The sequence below is a fragment of the Neodiprion fabricii genome, chromosome 2 (genome assembly GCF_021155785.1).
Source record: "Neodiprion fabricii isolate iyNeoFabr1 chromosome 2, iyNeoFabr1.1, whole genome shotgun sequence".
In the NCBI taxonomy this organism is placed as follows: Eukaryota; Metazoa; Arthropoda; class Insecta; order Hymenoptera; family Diprionidae; genus Neodiprion; species Neodiprion fabricii.
This window is the reverse complement of record NC_060240.1, coordinates 832,653-848,430: the sequence shown is the minus strand read 5'-3', so window position 1 is coordinate 848,430 and position 15,778 is coordinate 832,653. Positions and strand designations below refer to the sequence as shown.

At 39.2% G+C, this 15,778-nt stretch overlaps 4 protein-coding genes across 14 annotated transcripts; 2 read left to right on the top strand and 2 right to left on the bottom strand.

The window, feature by feature from the left end:
- Positions 1-499: 499 nt before the first annotated feature.
- Positions 500-2,796, bottom strand: LOC124176838 (palmitoyltransferase ZDHHC3). Of its 4 annotated transcripts, none has more exons than XM_046558594.1 (7): positions 2,251-2,796; positions 1,893-2,075; positions 1,683-1,772; positions 1,361-1,497; positions 1,149-1,233; positions 796-1,008; positions 500-718 (listed from the first exon to the last, which is right to left on the bottom strand). In XM_046558594.1, the coding sequence occupies exons 2-7, from the start codon at positions 1,971-1,973 to the stop codon at positions 557-559; spliced, it is 768 nt and encodes a 255-aa protein (XP_046414550.1). In that variant the 5' UTR covers positions 1,974-2,075; positions 2,251-2,796; the 3' UTR covers positions 500-556. The 4 variants fall into 4 exon arrangements, with proteins under 4 accessions (XP_046414550.1, XP_046414548.1, XP_046414549.1 ...); XM_046558592.1 differs by having other exon boundaries at positions 1,587-1,772; positions 2,251-2,795; XM_046558593.1 differs by having other exon boundaries at positions 1,587-1,772; positions 1,893-2,072; positions 2,251-2,795.
- Positions 2,797-2,832: 36 nt separating this feature from the next.
- Positions 2,833-12,969, top strand: LOC124176835. 6 transcript variants are annotated; one of them, XM_046558587.1, is made up of 10 exons: positions 2,833-3,578; positions 4,304-4,531; positions 4,624-4,821; positions 5,034-9,025; positions 9,117-9,351; positions 9,482-9,659; positions 9,734-9,925; positions 10,005-10,541; positions 10,615-10,857; positions 10,931-12,969. In XM_046558587.1, exons 2-10 carry the CDS (start codon positions 4,335-4,337, stop codon positions 12,005-12,007), a joined length of 6,849 nt encoding a protein of 2,282 aa, XP_046414543.1. In that variant the 5' UTR covers positions 2,833-3,578; positions 4,304-4,334; the 3' UTR covers positions 12,008-12,969. The 6 variants fall into 6 exon arrangements, with proteins under 6 accessions (XP_046414543.1, XP_046414539.1, XP_046414544.1 ...); XM_046558583.1 differs by having other exon boundaries at positions 9,114-9,351; XM_046558584.1 differs by lacking the exon at positions 2,833-3,578 and adding an exon at positions 3,681-3,829 and having other exon boundaries at positions 9,114-9,351.
- Positions 12,289-14,094, bottom strand: LOC124176839 (STING ER exit protein). The gene is made up of 4 exons (XM_046558597.1): positions 13,840-14,094; positions 13,590-13,746; positions 13,282-13,510; positions 12,289-13,213 (listed from the first exon to the last, which is right to left on the bottom strand). Exons 1-4 carry the CDS (start codon positions 13,958-13,960, stop codon positions 13,067-13,069), a joined length of 654 nt encoding a protein of 217 aa, XP_046414553.1. The 5' UTR covers positions 13,961-14,094; the 3' UTR covers positions 12,289-13,066.
- Positions 14,095-14,157: 63 nt separating this feature from the next.
- Positions 14,158-15,749, top strand: LOC124176840 (phospholipid phosphatase 6). Of its 3 annotated transcripts, XM_046558599.1 has the most exons (5): positions 14,158-14,289; positions 14,524-14,641; positions 14,859-14,996; positions 15,109-15,208; positions 15,352-15,749. In XM_046558599.1, the coding sequence occupies exons 2-5, from the start codon at positions 14,633-14,635 to the stop codon at positions 15,744-15,746; spliced, it is 642 nt and encodes a 213-aa protein (XP_046414555.1). In that variant the 5' UTR covers positions 14,158-14,289; positions 14,524-14,632; the 3' UTR covers positions 15,747-15,749. The 3 variants fall into 3 exon arrangements, with proteins under 3 accessions (XP_046414555.1, XP_046414554.1, XP_046414556.1); XM_046558598.1 differs by lacking the exon at positions 14,158-14,289 and having other exon boundaries at positions 14,431-14,641; XM_046558600.1 differs by lacking the exons at positions 14,158-14,289; positions 14,524-14,641 and adding an exon at positions 14,696-14,758.
- The last annotated feature ends 29 nt before the right edge of the window (positions 15,750-15,778 follow it).

Below are 15,778 nucleotides of genomic sequence, written 5' to 3'. Positions count from 1 at the left end.
AGAAACAAAATCAGATGATCATCTGTAGAGCGAGTCAATTTTCTATAGTATCCATTGTAAAACAATTCGCTTCAACTGCTTCTGTGTTTAAGTTGTTCAACTTTTCACCGAAAGACCAGTAAATTTGAAGTTTTTAACTACTAATCAATTTTGCACTACAAAATTTTCAGCGCCCTTACCCATTGCTCCACTAGCTTTTGCTAAAATTATGACGGTTTCAAAACACTTAAATCAAATATATGTCAAACTATTACGCCTTGCCATAATCTTTTAACATACCGATCTGCTCTTCTGAACTGCATAATGATCTGTTGCTTTTGTTTTCGGCAGGTTATTTGTATCTGGTTTTATCAGATAAAGACCGTGTATGAAGAGTTATAATTGAATAAATATTGTGTATACGTATCCGTAAAGTCAACACAGTCTGTTAATTCATATTGGTGCTTCAAGCTGAATTACGAATGTATAGGAATAGTAGGATAAAAATTTGGTTCAATGCTTAGAGTGTTAGTTATATATGTATATAAATATATATGTTTATATATTTATAAATAACTTATACAGAATATAAATAAGAGTCGAGTTTTGTCTTGGCATTTGGCGGTGACGTAAAAGGTGAGAACCAGGCAATAGAAAATCTTCCAAATACAGCTTGGATGGACTTCCATCGACTGTTTCGAACCCAACGAGCTTCTTCCTTTTTGAGTTGTTCAATTCCCTACAATAAAAACCATTGAATTTGATCTATCACAATTTGGTAAATCCTTAAATTGCCAAATTTTGAATTTAGATTACCGTCTCATCATTCCAAATTGCTTGTAGTTGAGTGCCCAGCATTACTGCAGTGAAAATAGCAAAGAGTAGAGCTTCAAACGTTAGAAATAAAAGTAACACAACTGTTGCGGGAGGACTGAATGTTGAACATTCTCTCCATTCTTGTCTAACGCAAGTGGTAAACTGTTGAACGCACAAGAATAGAGACTGCAATGATATGCCAGCAATATAAAACTGAAAAATTCAAACATCTATTAGGCAAGTCGAAAGGTGGGTCATAATTACTGATAATTTCTTGTTTGTTTCTGTTCCTTATTTCCTCAGAAATTATTAAGGGAATAGCTTTGGTAGCAAAGAAACGGCAGAATACTTACAGTAAAAAGTACAAAGTATTTCTGATTATTTTCCCCTACGCAATTATTAACCCAAGGGCAATGATGGTCCATCTTCCTGATACACCTGATAAGAATTGAAGAAAAAATGTTAGAACAATCTGCACAAGCCTCAGAACATTAGAAATGGAATATCTCTGTTGGACAGAGATCTATATTTATTATTGCAATCTTAGAATTGAATAGCACGGTACCTTTGACAAACGGAACAATGATGAGCTCTGTCAGGTTTGATGGAACAACACTTTGGGCATTTGAATATAACTTGGCCCTCTCGGAATCCCATTTGTTGAATCATCTCCTTGGTTGCGTTTCCTTTTGGAACAGCACCCTGCAGGCCAGAAAAATAAATGAAACACGAAATTAGTTGCATCATTCAAATCTCCGAATTGTTAGGAAGGGGGAACGCAGGTAACGTACCGGATCTGTAAACATTGTCTTAAGGTGAGAAGCGAATGCCAAAATAGCTAATGACTGAAATATGGCCATGTTAAAAGTAGCGTAAAGTGTATTTACGCTTGGAATAAGGATGACCGCCATCACTACAAACTCTGCATAAATTATCAATAGCCATGTTAATATAGCACAAATAATTCCACATATATCCTGAAATAAGTATTGGGCTTGTTAAAAGAAGTTGAATTAACGACTTTATTTGTTCAGTCTAATGATAGAGTTATCAATAAACTGACAGTTTCAAATGACACGTAGTGAACGAAAACTTGCCTTGATGCACCAAAACTTTCCCCCGCAACATTTATTATGAATATCTTTCTCCCTCTGGAATGGTATATATTCATAATCCATGACTTCAAGTAACGAGGAAACTTGTAAAATCAAACTTGCCGATCTTTTCTTATGGAAAGGGAAAGCTTCATCGATATGGCCATGAGCTTAACCATGATTCTTCTTGAAAATAAATCAGTGAAAATAGTTAGAAAATCTTGTTCACATTTGTTGTAGAACTACTTAAGGCCAAAGACTCGTTTCAATGTTGGGTTTATGATACAGAATGCCAATACTGACTATAAGAGACTTTTTGGATTAATATTCTGTACTGAGCAAATTCTCATACTGTACTTACTCCAAATTGCTGTTTCGTTTGCACGATTTAGTCGAACCAGATTTGCGTAACTGTACTCGGTATGCGTGCATTCAGGCCACGATAAAATATTTTCTTATCAAAATAACATAACCTAAAAGACATAACCGTAGGAACTAAGGAAGATTTGGCATAACCTAATACTTTTTATTCAGTCTTTTATTAAGCTTTAACGAAATTTCGTCATATCAGCCCTTGTTTTCATAAACTAAATTATGTCCGATTTAGGATAAGTACGGATCAATATCACCGTTATTATTTGAAGTATGTCGATGCCTGTCACAAGCCAAGGCGTCTGCCAGGTGCCAAAATCGTTGCATCACGAATTACGGAAATTATAGATACCCGGACTACGCAATAGACACGGATGCGATATCGCAGATGGCAGTGAAGCGATTTCAAGGATTTTGAATGCGATACGTTTCCAAAGTAAATATACAGAATAAGAATTATGTAAATATCCCTGTTATAGTAATAGTAATTTTGAAATAAAACAGCGTTCGAAAGGGTGTAGTGTGTCGACTTATGAGGCAATTTCAGAGATTATTTACTTATTTAGGAAGGAGTGAAGATACGTGCGGCCTGGTTACGACTTGACGCCATCAAATGGCAATTTCTGGAACTACTACGAGATTAGGACGAATCTGCGGGCGATTGAACACGGTGAAAAAGGACAGACAGACTGACAGACAGATAGACAGCACGGCCATTTTTATAGATATTTCTGCCGGACTTGAAAGTCGACGGAGGAGGTCTTTTCGAGCTCTCTCATGGATAAAAAATAAATTAAAAAATAAACGAAGCACCCAATCTAATTGCACTCGGTGTCACCATCAGGCTTTAAATAAACATACAAAGGAATCTAATGAAAATAGTAGTACGTGATAATAGTGCGTGTTCGTATGGGGATCCCTTGAATCGCGGTTTAATCGAGATGCACCTGCCGATGTTGGGATAATATAATGCCAGACGCCAACGAAGTGTGGAATCAGTATATTCGGTCAATAATATATTGCAAAGAAAAAAGTACAAATATGTTCGTCGGCAAAGTTAGGGAATAGGTAGATTAGTTGACGCGTCCAGTACTATAAATAATTGAAAGATGAATTTATTTACGACGGATCCGGCTGCCTCAGCGTTAACTTGTGATAATAATTAAAACAAACAACAATTATTGTCATGTCAAACTACCGCACCCGTCACCCGTCGCCTCTTACATTTCTGCATTGCGTTAACACCGCGTTGAACAGCTTTGATCGCATGTAGAACGAAGTGGGGCAGCTGACAGCTAAGGAGATCGGCGAAAAAAGGTGTGTATGCATGTATCTTCGTATGTATGTATGTAGTATGTTTTCAGTGTCTTCTGCTCAGCCGCGTGCTGCGTGCTGGTTGAATATTAATTATCGGATTCCTTCATACTGCGAGTAATTGCGCGACCCTGACGAACCCATCGTCGTCACGCACATACCGCGATTTACATTCGCGCAGTCGTCACACCTTATTTATATATTTATTTTATTCACGAGACTCCTGCCTAGGAGATGTACACATGTATATGCTTGTACTTGTATCATTGTTACTTCGTTAAACTTCAATATCAATCCTGATTAAGGAGGTGCTCTGGCCGATTTCGACGTTAATGTATATATCTCCAAATATCGAAGTCTACGTATGTCAAACGCTAAAAAGGGCTTAACAGCCCCATTCTATGTGCAAATCTGAACAAAAACATTCCAACACATTTTCATTTGATGCAGAAATAAACAAATGACATGGATTCTACGAAATCGCAATAGTAAATTCGTAGAATTATTTATTTCTACAGCAAATGAAAATGTGTCGGTGTGTTTTTGTTCAGAATTGCGTATAGAATGGGGCTGTTAAACCCTTTTTCGCGTTCAAGGTACTTGGACTTTGATATTTAGAAATGTATATGTCCACGTCAAAATCGACTAGGACACTCCCTTAAAGATTAGCTGATTCACGTTTGAAAGAGCAAGCACGTATTTATTGCAAAAAAAAATTATCGTTCAAGGTGGGAATACATGATACAATAGAGATGCCTCATGGCTGGAGGCAGCGGCAGGTACAGGCAAGGCGGACGTTTAGAGAAAGTAAATCCACAGCTTTACAATTCCCATTTATATCCTCGCCACACGTCTGAGCCACCCGTCGTCACAGAAACATTCAAGCAACGCCAAAGAATAGAAACTGTAAGAACACGATTGAAAAACATAAACATTCTCCACGAGCGCATTCAAAGGTACACCTTGGTCATCTATATTAAATATAAACCTGCTTCAATATGAAACTCATTTGTTCAATCTTAAATGTATTTTTGTTTTTATTACGCAGAATATTCACAGACTCTCTTCATTCAGATCTTGAAATATTGATCGACTGTAAGGTAATACGAACCAACCAGTGCATTGTCAGGACAAGATCGCCACATTTTTATCACCTTCTAGAGCCGTACTTTGTATACGATAGTAGTTTGGTCAAATGTGCGCTGGATGTTCCTGGAAAATTTCGCCACATTGAGAATTTTTTGAGGTATTGGTGGTTCTATCGTTTTTTCTTGTGTTTGGTGTTCTCAGAATTTCCAGCACTTTTCTCTAGCCTCAAACATCGATTTTTTATTGCACGCTGCATTGCACTTTATTTTATATAACGTGTGGAAATTTTCTACTGAAACAACTAGAAATCAATGTAAACTTCTTATGAAATCATTGCCTGTATTAATTATTGTTCACCCCCTCTTGCAGACTTCTCTATACTAATTCTGATCCGTCACAAGAAGAGCTAACACTGGTTCAGCTAATATCGGATACATTGCAGTCTGAAGAATCTGCAGAGCGAGATAGCTTCAGCAGGAAATTGAGCTACGATAATTGTCTGTGGAATACGAGTGATATAAAAACGAATTTTGGGCGTTGCTATAGAAATGCAACAGTAGATGTGAGTCCCACATCTTCGGACATGGCTGACTCTGGACTGGAGACGGGGTCTGTTAGCCCACGTGACAATAGCGTTTCAGAAACATCAGGTCCAGATTTGGACGAATCTCATGCTACAGGTGACTTTTCAACGGATGAAGATTCTAACAAAGTCACACTCAGAGGCTCTGGTGCCGAGGAATGTAACAAAATATCGTTGAACGAACAGCATACAAATGCTTTAAATATCGACAACACAACTAGTTATACAGATAAGTCTGCGAGATTGTTGGAAAAAAAGCATGGTGCTGATATCATCGGCTCTGACGCAACCTGTTCATTTGTAAGAATTGAACCGCAGTGCGGGGGTAACTTGAGGGAGCTTGATTCTTCTGGGTCGTCGGATGAAAATGCTCAAAAACTTCAAGAGCGGGCAGAACTAGAGATATCCAGTTATGAAAATCACGTGCTCGATGATCCTTTCTACGAATCCGAATCTGAAACTGACGAAAATGAGAAAACAAATTCATTTGTTCCAACGGAATCGTTCGAGTTTATTGATCCTGTTAACATGTCACCGCTTAATTCTGATCCTGAAAAGGCATTGCAGAAATACGAGAGTTTCAACAAACAAGATGATGAGAAACTTAATCCTAATCCTGAGGCCAGGAGCATGACAATGGAAGAGTTGCGACATGAACTGTCCCACTCAAATGATCTACCGATTAAAAAGAGCTCCTCCAGTACAAGTAGTTATTATTTTATCGATGCTTCGAGTTTAAATGACGAAGAGGAAGTTGCCATAGTCGATAATTTGCATGAACGTGATTTGGGTAGTAGAATTCCTTCGTACATTCCCAGCTGCGTGAATCGTAATTCCAATGATGATGAGAATCCGATCTTCCAACCTGAAGAGCAGCATCATCGATTGACTGGAACAAGACGATTGTCGACTTTTCAAAGCGGCCATGAGAAAGTTGCCGAGTTTGAAAAGGAACTGAAGTTAACAGAGCGACTGGAGCCACTGATCGAATTGCGTAAAGTGAAACGGTTGGATTCGACTTCCGAGGATAAAGCGGATAGCGAGAAGGAGAAAAGTACTGAAAAAGAAACTCTAGTAGTAGAAATTAAAGAAGCAGACAGTGGGGAAAGCGCGAGAGCATCTCCCTGCCCAGACAACAGCAGAGGGATCAGTAATAACAAACCAAATCGTTGCGAGGAATCTGGAGTCCTTTTGGAAGCTGTTTCGAAAGATCCAGTTGAGCAAGAGAAGAACGTTGTTACAGAAGAGACTGAGGCAATAGAACCGAGACGACCTTCTCTCATCAGGAGAAACACATTTGAATTAGATCCGAACGATGAAAAACTTTCTATCCTCAGGCAAGAATATGAAAGACGTCAGGGTAGTCTTGTTTTTCAGAATTCGATCCCTCAATACTCGGGACATCGTGTAGATGGTGATTCCTGCTCTGATGTACCAGTAATGGACGATACTTGGATAAAACCAGTTGATGTGTGTTTAGATATGAGACAGCCAACTATTGTGACATGTGCAGTGGTTTCCATTGCCTCACTCGATAGTCAAGACTGCAGAAATATGCAGGAGTTATCAAGTAGTTTCTGTGCCGAAAAAAGCATATCTCTGAACAGCGAAGAAAGTATTATTAACCAGCCTCTTGCACCTGAGACAAGGGAGAGTACAAAGGCTATAGAAGTACCAAAGCGGTCTAAATGTGACGAAACAACGCCAATTGTTTCAGGGGGTGCAGCTGCCACTGACTACTCAAAGGTAACAGACAGTCCGATCGTAAGACGAAAGACCGAATCAACGCCAATAGTTTCTGGTGGTTCGGTTCTCATGGACGAACCTGAGGTGAAAGTAAAACCAGTAAGGATGTGCAGTTCATTGACATCATGGGTTGTCGACATGCGTAATCCAGTAAAAGAGGATGTTGAGTTAGTGGAAAGTGATAAGATGCAGGAAACAATGTCACAGAGTTTGTCAAATGTTGAGAGTATGCAGAAGAATGAAAAGAAATTTAAATCTCCTGAGAGATTGGGGAGCTTAGGTTTTTTCATTGACTTGAATGAAGCAGAAAGTTGTGGGGAATCTCTTACAACTTCTGAGAAAGCTGAATCTCAACCAAAATCGAAACTGAGAGACCAATGTGGAGAGCAAAGTGGAAATGGAAAAAGCTACTGCGAGTTTTTCATTGATATATCTGAGAAAAGTAAGGTTTCACCGACAGAAAAGAAAGATGTTCATGTAACAGCACGCAATGCAGGGCAAAATGTGAGCCGAGGATGTGATAAAAGAAATATTTTCTCTATGTTCATAGATCTGAATGATTCTAAAAGTTCTAATGGTAAGTGCATTACATATAACACTAAAACGGAACTGAGGGAGAAAACTATCGATGAAGAAAGTACCTCGGCTGCTAGTAAGTCTTTCAATTCGGAAAACGCGGCTATAATTGAAAAGGCAAAACCAAACAATGGTAATTCTGATGAGAATGGCAGTAGCAGTGAAAAAGATCAGTCTTCTACTGACCAAAAAGGTTCAAGAGAGCAAAATAAACAGAGCATTTTCATGTTCATTGAATCTGATTCTCCGGTGGTTAGACGACGAACCTTGTCATCTTCAAGACCTGCTTTCAAGCGGCATTCTTGGAACGTAGACAAAGGTGGCACGGCAAATGGTAATGGACATATCGGCAAAGAAGCTGTTTATCGCAAGGAACACAAGCGGGCTCACAGCCTGTCCGTGGATCGCGGGGACTTGAGAAAGAATCAGACAAAAACGAGTAACTCTAGCCACTCGCTGAGCGAGGCTGCTCGGGCCGATACCTTGAACGGATTGAATTCCACCAAGCGACTGCAAGAGCAGGATAACAACAGTCGTAACATGGACACATCGACAGAGGATGTATTCGAGTACGACAATCGTGATACTCCGCCTAATTCGCATATTGAAATATTTAACGAAGAATTAAGAGCCTCTGTTAAGCAGCACGATTACCAGGAATTAATTTCGACAGAAGTCACCGAAAATTTTGATGCCGAAACTAAGGCGTACGAAGAGGAATATTCCGAGGTATCTGTGTGGGATAAAACTGGAACTGAGAGTACCGACGGTCCTGATCATACTCGTAAGAGTGAAACATTCGACATTAGTAGTGGTAGTGGAAGTGGGCCGTCACCAAGGAGCGATCATCATGACTCAGAACTTTCAGAAATGATGAATGCAGAGGAGCAAAAACCTTCAAATAAATCTCAAACGGTGCCACCTGTTGGGTACAAAATATTCGAAACCCAAAAATCTCTAAATGCAAAGATAAAAAAAATTGAATCCGAACTGACTAACCATGATTGCGGAGCTGTGAAATTAGTTGGACATCATTCCCGATCTGCGACAAATACCAAAAGAGAGGAAAAGATGTTTGATCAAGGTCCACATGGGAATAAATCTGCACCGTCCAATCCATCAGGCTCTAGTTTTGTTCGTCTTTCAGATCTGGATAAAACTCCTGTGCGATTTCATACCTCTGACATAATTAATACAAAGGATGAAAGGGTCACGTACCGTATGAGCACCAGCATTCCTGAAACCTCTTGGATCGAAAGTAAACTTGTCATGTCCAGATCAACTGGTCCACTGAGAAATGTATCGCGAGGGAAGTTCGCCTCTCCCATGACGACTTCTTTGCCTCCGAAGCAAAAATCTCCCTTGGATGATTTAGGCAATGATGGAGATGGCGAAGGTGTTATATCAGAATCTGATCTCAGCAGTATGCAAAGCAGCATGGGTCGATCCGGAGCTGGTAGGTAATCTCTTCTGGCATATCTTCAAATGCTTTAAGTACAATACTTGATCATTTTATATTAATAATCGAACTTTGAATAATTAAGAAGGTAGCACAGAGGAGACGGAAACATCAAGTTTGGTAGGAACTAAACCGTACAACAGACTGGGCGAAGATCTCTTGCGCATGTTTCTGGAGGAAATTAATCCTGACGTAACAATAGACGTTTCGGGACGCCGAATAAGAGCTCATAAGTGCATATTGAGCTCCCGCTGCCAATACTTTGCAGCTATACTTAGCGGCGGATGGGTCGAAAGTGCTGGAAATGTGATTGCGCTTCAAGGGTAAGCAAAAGAGATCCTTGGTGAGGATAAAATCTAGTTTAATTTGCTGAGGAGGTAGCTTGACTTCTGTTTTGCAACCTGATTGATACTTTGGAACGATGTTAAATGGACAAACTGTGATTGCTTGCAGATATTCTTACAATTCCGTACACTTTGCCTTATGCCACATATATAGCGGGGAAAGTAACATACCAGAAACGATAAGTATCGTGGAATTGGCAACGTTGGCAGATATGTTGTGCTTGGAGGGGCTGAAGGAAGTGATTAGTTACACGCTTAAAGTGAAGTACTGCCATCTGTTTCACAAGGTAAATTTCAAACATATTATTGGGGAAACCTCAGGGTTTTTCAGCGTTAATTAACAAGGTATTCTTTTCTCTAGCCATGTCAGATTTGTGCTGTTGGAGTACTAGAGTGTATGCCGTTAGCTGCTGCATACGGACTGGACGAGGTATATCGGAAATCTCTTCGTTGGATAACCAGACATTTTGTACGCATATGGCCATGCAAAGCGTTTGCTACCCTGCCCCGTGAACTCATGGACAAATGTTACCATCAGCACATCGTACACATGGTAATTAGATGATTCATGGCATAGAAAGCAAGCATTCGAAAAAATTATTATATGATCTTACTGATGTAAACAACCTCAGTCCACAGATAACGTTCTCCAGACTATGATGGACTGTGACAAGCTTTTGGCGACATTGCCAAACGTCCGTTGGGCAGAGCCTGTTTTCAGACTGGTTTCCAATCTCCTGGAAACCTCGGTTAAATTCTTGTCAGATAATTTTTCTGGCTTGTTGGGCAATGAAAAGTTTCAAGCACTTGGTCGTGAGTTCAGCTGGAACATAAGTCGTCTGGAAGATAACATCTTGGCAGCTGCAGACCGCCTGCCTCCGGAACAGGCTTGCAAAAGTTATGCCAAGCTGCACAAGATGCTACTCACAGCACAATCCGAAGATATACCGTTGGAGCGGAAATGGGCTCAGCAGTTCATCGAATTTTTAAAAAAAATCCATAGCCATGTAGAGAAATGTTTGGTGCGGGAAGCTCCGAGGGCTGCAAGGTCGACAATGTGGTTGAAAATGGATTTGGAACTGCGAAGAAGGATACAAGAATTAGCTTGTCTAGTTATTTTACCCCATGAAACATCCAAGCGTCAATCTCGGCATTCAAATTTCTTGAAGGCAGGTTTTAAGATCGAATAATGAAACGCGTAAATATGTTCTACTTGAAATTGTAATATCAAATGTTTTCCAGGAGCCAAGAGCAACCTCTAGCCGAACATCGGCAAGCCGCAGTGTGGAACTGAGGAAAGTTAAAATGGTGATGTCTGAGCATAATGATAAAACCTTGAAGCAAGTTGCACCGCCTGCGCCACAAACGAAGAAAATTCCTCTGAGCAAGCCCAAGACAGATCCACTAGATCGAAAACTACCACATGAGAAATTGATCGCAAGTGAAATCAGCAGCAGACCGCGGTCCTGGCCAAATAAAATCGAGGTAAGGTTATATCGGATCTCTAAAAATGATGAAACGATTTCTTTAATTACTCGATCATGTTGCATCATTCCAGGTAAAACCTAGGTATCTGGAGCCACGAAACAAGTCTGTCGCAAAAGAGGTAACTCCTCAGGCGCCACCTGAAAAAATGATACAGCACCGTCGTAAGAATTTGATATCATCCTCGGATTCTTCACGAACATCTAGTCCTGCGATGAAACGTGCCGTGGATAAAAAGGCAGCTGCAAAGATGAAGCTACCGATAAAGAAAGATGTAAAAGCTCTCTCCTCCGACAGTCTTGCCGATTCAAACGCCGACAAGGCGAGTAACAGAAAAGATCCAACGAGTAAAAGTTGCGGTATAACACGTCCAGAGTCACCTTTGCTCAAACAGAAGGAGACCGAGATAGGCTTGTCGATAGATTCGTTAGCTGAAGCAAAAAAGAAACCTGTGGTAAAGAAAACGATGACGAAAATGGACACATCCATGTCTACCGATAGCTTGATGACTGAGGTGACTGGCACACCAAAATCGACAGTTTCAAACAAACTCTCACCAACCTTGGGGAACAGAAGCATGAACAGAAGTCAAACTCGGGAACGTGGTGTTAAGAAAACATCTCCTCCAATACAGCACAAAAGTCCGTTAACGATAGTACGACGGGCTCCCAGATCAATTGAGAGCTCGACTGCCGCCAGTAGGAACAGAGCACTTCCAGTTACACCATATCACGGATCTCCCAGTTTGCGAAGGAACCTATTAGACGCGGCAAAAACCCCAGACATCCCCGGGAGAGTTGTGCAAACTACCACTGGAAGTCGATCGACCGCGAGGCAAGCTACTCTACAGTTATCAGGTGCTAGTAATTTAAGAAAAGAGAGGAAAGGGACTCTCTCTAATCAACCGACCGTCGAGAGTCCAAAGAAGTTATCACCAAAATCAAATGGTGCGGTTAGAGCTAATAAGTCCGGAATAGTTGGGAATAAAAAAACGACCGGCAAAATGGTCGACGATAAGATTAAAACTACGTGCCATAATGGTGAGGCAGTGAAACAACCAACTGTCGGTTCCAGATCTGGAACATTTTTAAAGGACGAGCCCTCGATACTTAAAAAGTCAGATATCAAATCGTCAGAAGCTAATGTGTAAATGTTAACTTATAATTTATATGTGCTGATTGCATTAGTGATTACATACATTGAACGCGTTTAGTATGATGTGTATGGTTCTTATGCATTAATCAGTATTACGTGATCGAAGATTCTCAATATTTTGTGATAGCGGATTATTACTTTGCATGTTTTGTTTTTTAACAGAATTATTCCATATGTTTGATTGTTTACTCATTCCAAAAACTCGATGCTCGAGTTTCGCGATCAAATATTTATTTATCAATCGTTTCCATTATGCCATTCTGTTTTTTTTACATACATATCAGTAAATCGGACATTAAGTTAATTACCTCTACGTGCGTATGTGTTCATCTATTTATGGATATTGAGATTATTAATATTTGGTATATTCGTTCATCACTGATGCAATCGTGTGTGGAGATATTTGAAAAATCTTTACACAGGCAAGCAGACGTGCCACTGTTCGCGTTATAAAAATATTACATACTTTGCATGTCCTGTGGCTTTGTAAGCGAGTACATAAAATGGCCAGTTATATGCAATTTGCTTTACAATCAGTTAGATTTTCCTGTTAGTGTTTTAGTAATGAATATGTAAGCAAGTTGTAATCTGCAAATTATCTTGTAAAACATTGCAATATTACGACTATTATTATTTATTGTATGAAAGAATATGATTCTGCTGTTCTCTGAACGATTGCCATTCTATAACGAGATCAGAAAATTAATTCTGATACTAGATAGTTTAGTCTTGAAGCTGGATGTACTGTTTTTTCTTGTTTCAATTTTCTTGTTTTTTTTTATAACAACAAATATAAATTAATTTTAATTGTTAATTGTATTTATTTATTCAATATCTTATCTCTATATTTTGCAATGTACATTTTTACTATGCAATATTTGTATCTAGTCATTTATATATATTTTAAAAATATTTACTTTTATGTAATGTTAATAAATATTTCAATATAACGTTTAATCCTTGTTGCATCACTCAAGCATAACGCGCCACGTATATAGCTCCACAGAACCCATATTTTACAAAATACATAGGAACTTCATTAAACTGAATTAAATTAAATATCTAGCAGTGTACCTCTTGGCCTTGTTCTTTTGGGTTCCACTTCAGGTAGCGGCATAGCTTTTCGTTTATTCACGCCCTTTCTTTCAAGCTGTTTTTCTATTATACGCGCGTTATTAGCGTACGAATCAGCAACTTCTCTCTGTATTACAAAAAATTGGATCAGATTATTGATCGATGCGTTATACATTTTTAATTTATGTTACTTACAGCTTCAATTTCATCCTCTTCCTCGTCAATGGTTGAAACTGTAACTGAGCTAAACTTGCCCATATTCTTTGTGTGTTTTGTGACCATGATTTTCTTGGGCTTTTCAATGGCTACTTGATTATATATGTCTGTCATAGGACCTTCCCCAGAGCTTTTTATTACCGCCCCTTTCACTATAAAAACAGTGTTCGATTGTGCCTCGTGTTTGTAGTAAAGCAAGAGACCGCATCTGTACAAAATTTAGATAGCGTTAAAATTTTGTTCTATACATTTATTTAATTACATTGCGAATAGAACATGATACATACTTTTTGCATTTGTGTCTGTGTTGCTTTTCATATGTGTCGGTTCGTTTGAGGTACACAATCTCGTCCAGTTCGCTGGTTATTTTGTGGGCATGTTTACTGCCGTCTATCACTCGGGAACCGTCTCGTTTCCTCAAAGGCAGTTTTTCAATCGGGCAATCTGTGAATTTTTACCATTGTGATTCATTCACGATAAATATTACCATTAATTATTATTATGTTCTACACGTTCACCGTAGATGCGTGTACTAACCTAAAATCAAAGTCATCTGTCCACAAAGGCAGTAGTAAATATGAAGTGGTTTTTCTTCGCTGTATTCCTCTTGATCCTTCGTGTCGGAACATATTATACTTCGGGATACGACTTTAGGCATTTTATATTCAACTCAATTAACAGTCAAAATCGTTGTAAACACTTTTACTAAAAACAAATGCGTATGTCCGTTCGTCTGGCGTCCCCACAATTCGGTCAATGTGAGTCAACGGCGTCTGACGGAATACGGATGGAACATGGATAGCAGCTAGCGTCTCATAGCCGCAAGGGAACTAACGAATCACGTGGTTCACTGCGTATGTCATTGGTCAAAGTAACAGAACCACGTGACTGAATCTCTTTCTGATAGGCTATTACTCAGGTGACCCGTTAGTTTAATTTCGGCCACCGTCTTGTATGTAAAACCGTGATTTCGGCTCAAGTGCAAAGGTCATTGCAGGCTTCTTACTTACCGTTAGCGTTGCTGTTATTAGTAGTAGACGCTGTAGTATTTGCGTACTGTTCACGTACGCTGGCATGCGCATTGTTCTTTTGCGCATAGTTGACGAACTTCAGACCGGATGATCGGCTATTTCCACGTTATTTGCATTGAATTCGTAGAGATATACATGCAATGTATTGTAAATATTTCTACAGGTGATTCATTAAATGAATGTGTTACAGAATTCACAGAATCGAAATAAGACCGATCAACGAATCCGTCCCTTTGGCTTGAAACGTGTCTTTGGGGTAAAATTCGCTACTTTGGAAGTACGTAATCGAATTGGGCACCATGGCTAAGGTAATTATCAAAACGTTACGATAATTGCTACCCAGAGCTTCTATTCATTTCGAACTTACTATAACCTCAAAAATAATTTCTTCGCCGAGTGTCAAATAATCGTAACGAGCTTTTGAAGTATACAGTTTTTCCTCTAATTTGTAATAACGGTCAAGAAAATTGCTTCAAAATTCTAAGTTTTTACACCCGATAAAATACCTATACTTAATTGTTACAGAGAAGCGAAAAACGGGAGGTTCCGATGCTGCTCAGAAAAATTTTAGCCAGCGATGCCTACCTCACAAAGCTTTTTATCAATACTATGGACAATTTCATGCCTTTTAGACAGGTTAAAGTTCACTACAAGATGCTTGAGGTCAGTACAATAACTTCAGATGCATACAACTTCACATTGATGAGCTGCGTTTATTACTGGTACGATATCACTGTTAAACATTTTTTACAATTTATTTAATAAAATTTTCCAGGTTTCCTGCCACGGTGTACCTTGGATAGCCTCCTGGTTAGCTTTTGTTTGGCTATTGAACAGCAGCAGCTTATACCAGATGCAGGTCAACTTCATGATAGGTAAGCTCATTATTTTCAAGTGAATTCATAATATACGTTTAAAAAATTCACCTAAACATCATGAAATATTGAAAATTCTTGTCGAGTTATAACTGCACTGTTTGTTCTTCAATTTTTATGTTTACTTTTATTTATCGTTGTAGGATTACTTTTGGACATAGTTGTCGTCGCACTGATAAAAGCTTTGACACGTCGGCGTCGTCCAGCCTTCAATGACGACCCATTCGCCATGGGGCCAGACAAGTTTTCCTTCCCTTCTGGTCACGCATCTCGTTCAATGTATGTTGTTTACTTCTTTTTCAATTTGTGGCCAGTAAATTGGATATTTCGGCTTCCTATGTTAGCGTGGATGGTTTGCGTTTGTCTGTCAAGAGTCTTGCTCGAGAGACATTACTTGTTAGACATCTTAGCTGGGGTATTTTTAGGGTTTGTCGAAGGATTTTTCATTGGTCTTATTTATCTTGACCACGATACCTGCGTTTCCCTAGTATCTTGGATTTCTGATGAGAAATTAGAGGGTGGTGAATATCACGTATGAGAAGAAAATAAATAAATAGCTCACAGAAAGAA

Excerpts from the sequence above, each read along its gene's own strand:
- LOC124176838 (XM_046558592.1), bottom strand. The coding sequence starts at position 1,973 with ATGGATTATGAATATATACCATTCCAGAGGGAGAAAGATATTCATAAT. Across the intron at positions 1,498-1,586 it reads AGACAATGTTTACAGATCCG|GGTGCTGTTCCAAAAGGAAA; the intron begins GTACGTTACCTG and ends TCTGGCCTGCAG. Across the intron at positions 1,009-1,148 it reads AATACTTTGTACTTTTTACT|TTTTATATTGCTGGCATATC; the intron begins GTAAGTATTCTG and ends TGAATTTTTCAG.
- LOC124176835 (XM_046558583.1), top strand. The coding sequence starts at position 4,335 with ATGGCTGGAGGCAGCGGCAGGTACAGGCAAGGCGGACGTTTAGAGAAA. Across the intron at positions 9,352-9,481 it reads AATGTGATTGCGCTTCAAGG|ATATTCTTACAATTCCGTAC; the intron begins GTAAGCAAAAGA and ends GATTGCTTGCAG. Across the intron at positions 9,926-10,004 it reads ATCAGCACATCGTACACATG|TCCACAGATAACGTTCTCCA; the intron begins GTAATTAGATGA and ends AAACAACCTCAG.
- LOC124176839 (XM_046558597.1), bottom strand. The coding sequence starts at position 13,960 with ATGCCTAAAGTCGTATCCCGAAGTATAATATGTTCCGACACGAAGGAT. Across the intron at positions 13,747-13,839 it reads ACAGATGACTTTGATTTTAG|ATTGCCCGATTGAAAAACTG; the intron begins GTTAGTACACGC and ends AAAAATTCACAG. Across the intron at positions 13,214-13,281 it reads AAGAGGATGAAATTGAAGCT|AGAGAAGTTGCTGATTCGTA; the intron begins GTAAGTAACATA and ends TTTGTAATACAG.
- LOC124176840 (XM_046558599.1), top strand. Across the intron at positions 14,997-15,108 it reads TTCACTACAAGATGCTTGAG|GTTTCCTGCCACGGTGTACC; the intron begins GTCAGTACAATA and ends AAAATTTTCCAG. Across the intron at positions 15,209-15,351 it reads GCAGGTCAACTTCATGATAG|GATTACTTTTGGACATAGTT; the intron begins GTAAGCTCATTA and ends TTATCGTTGTAG.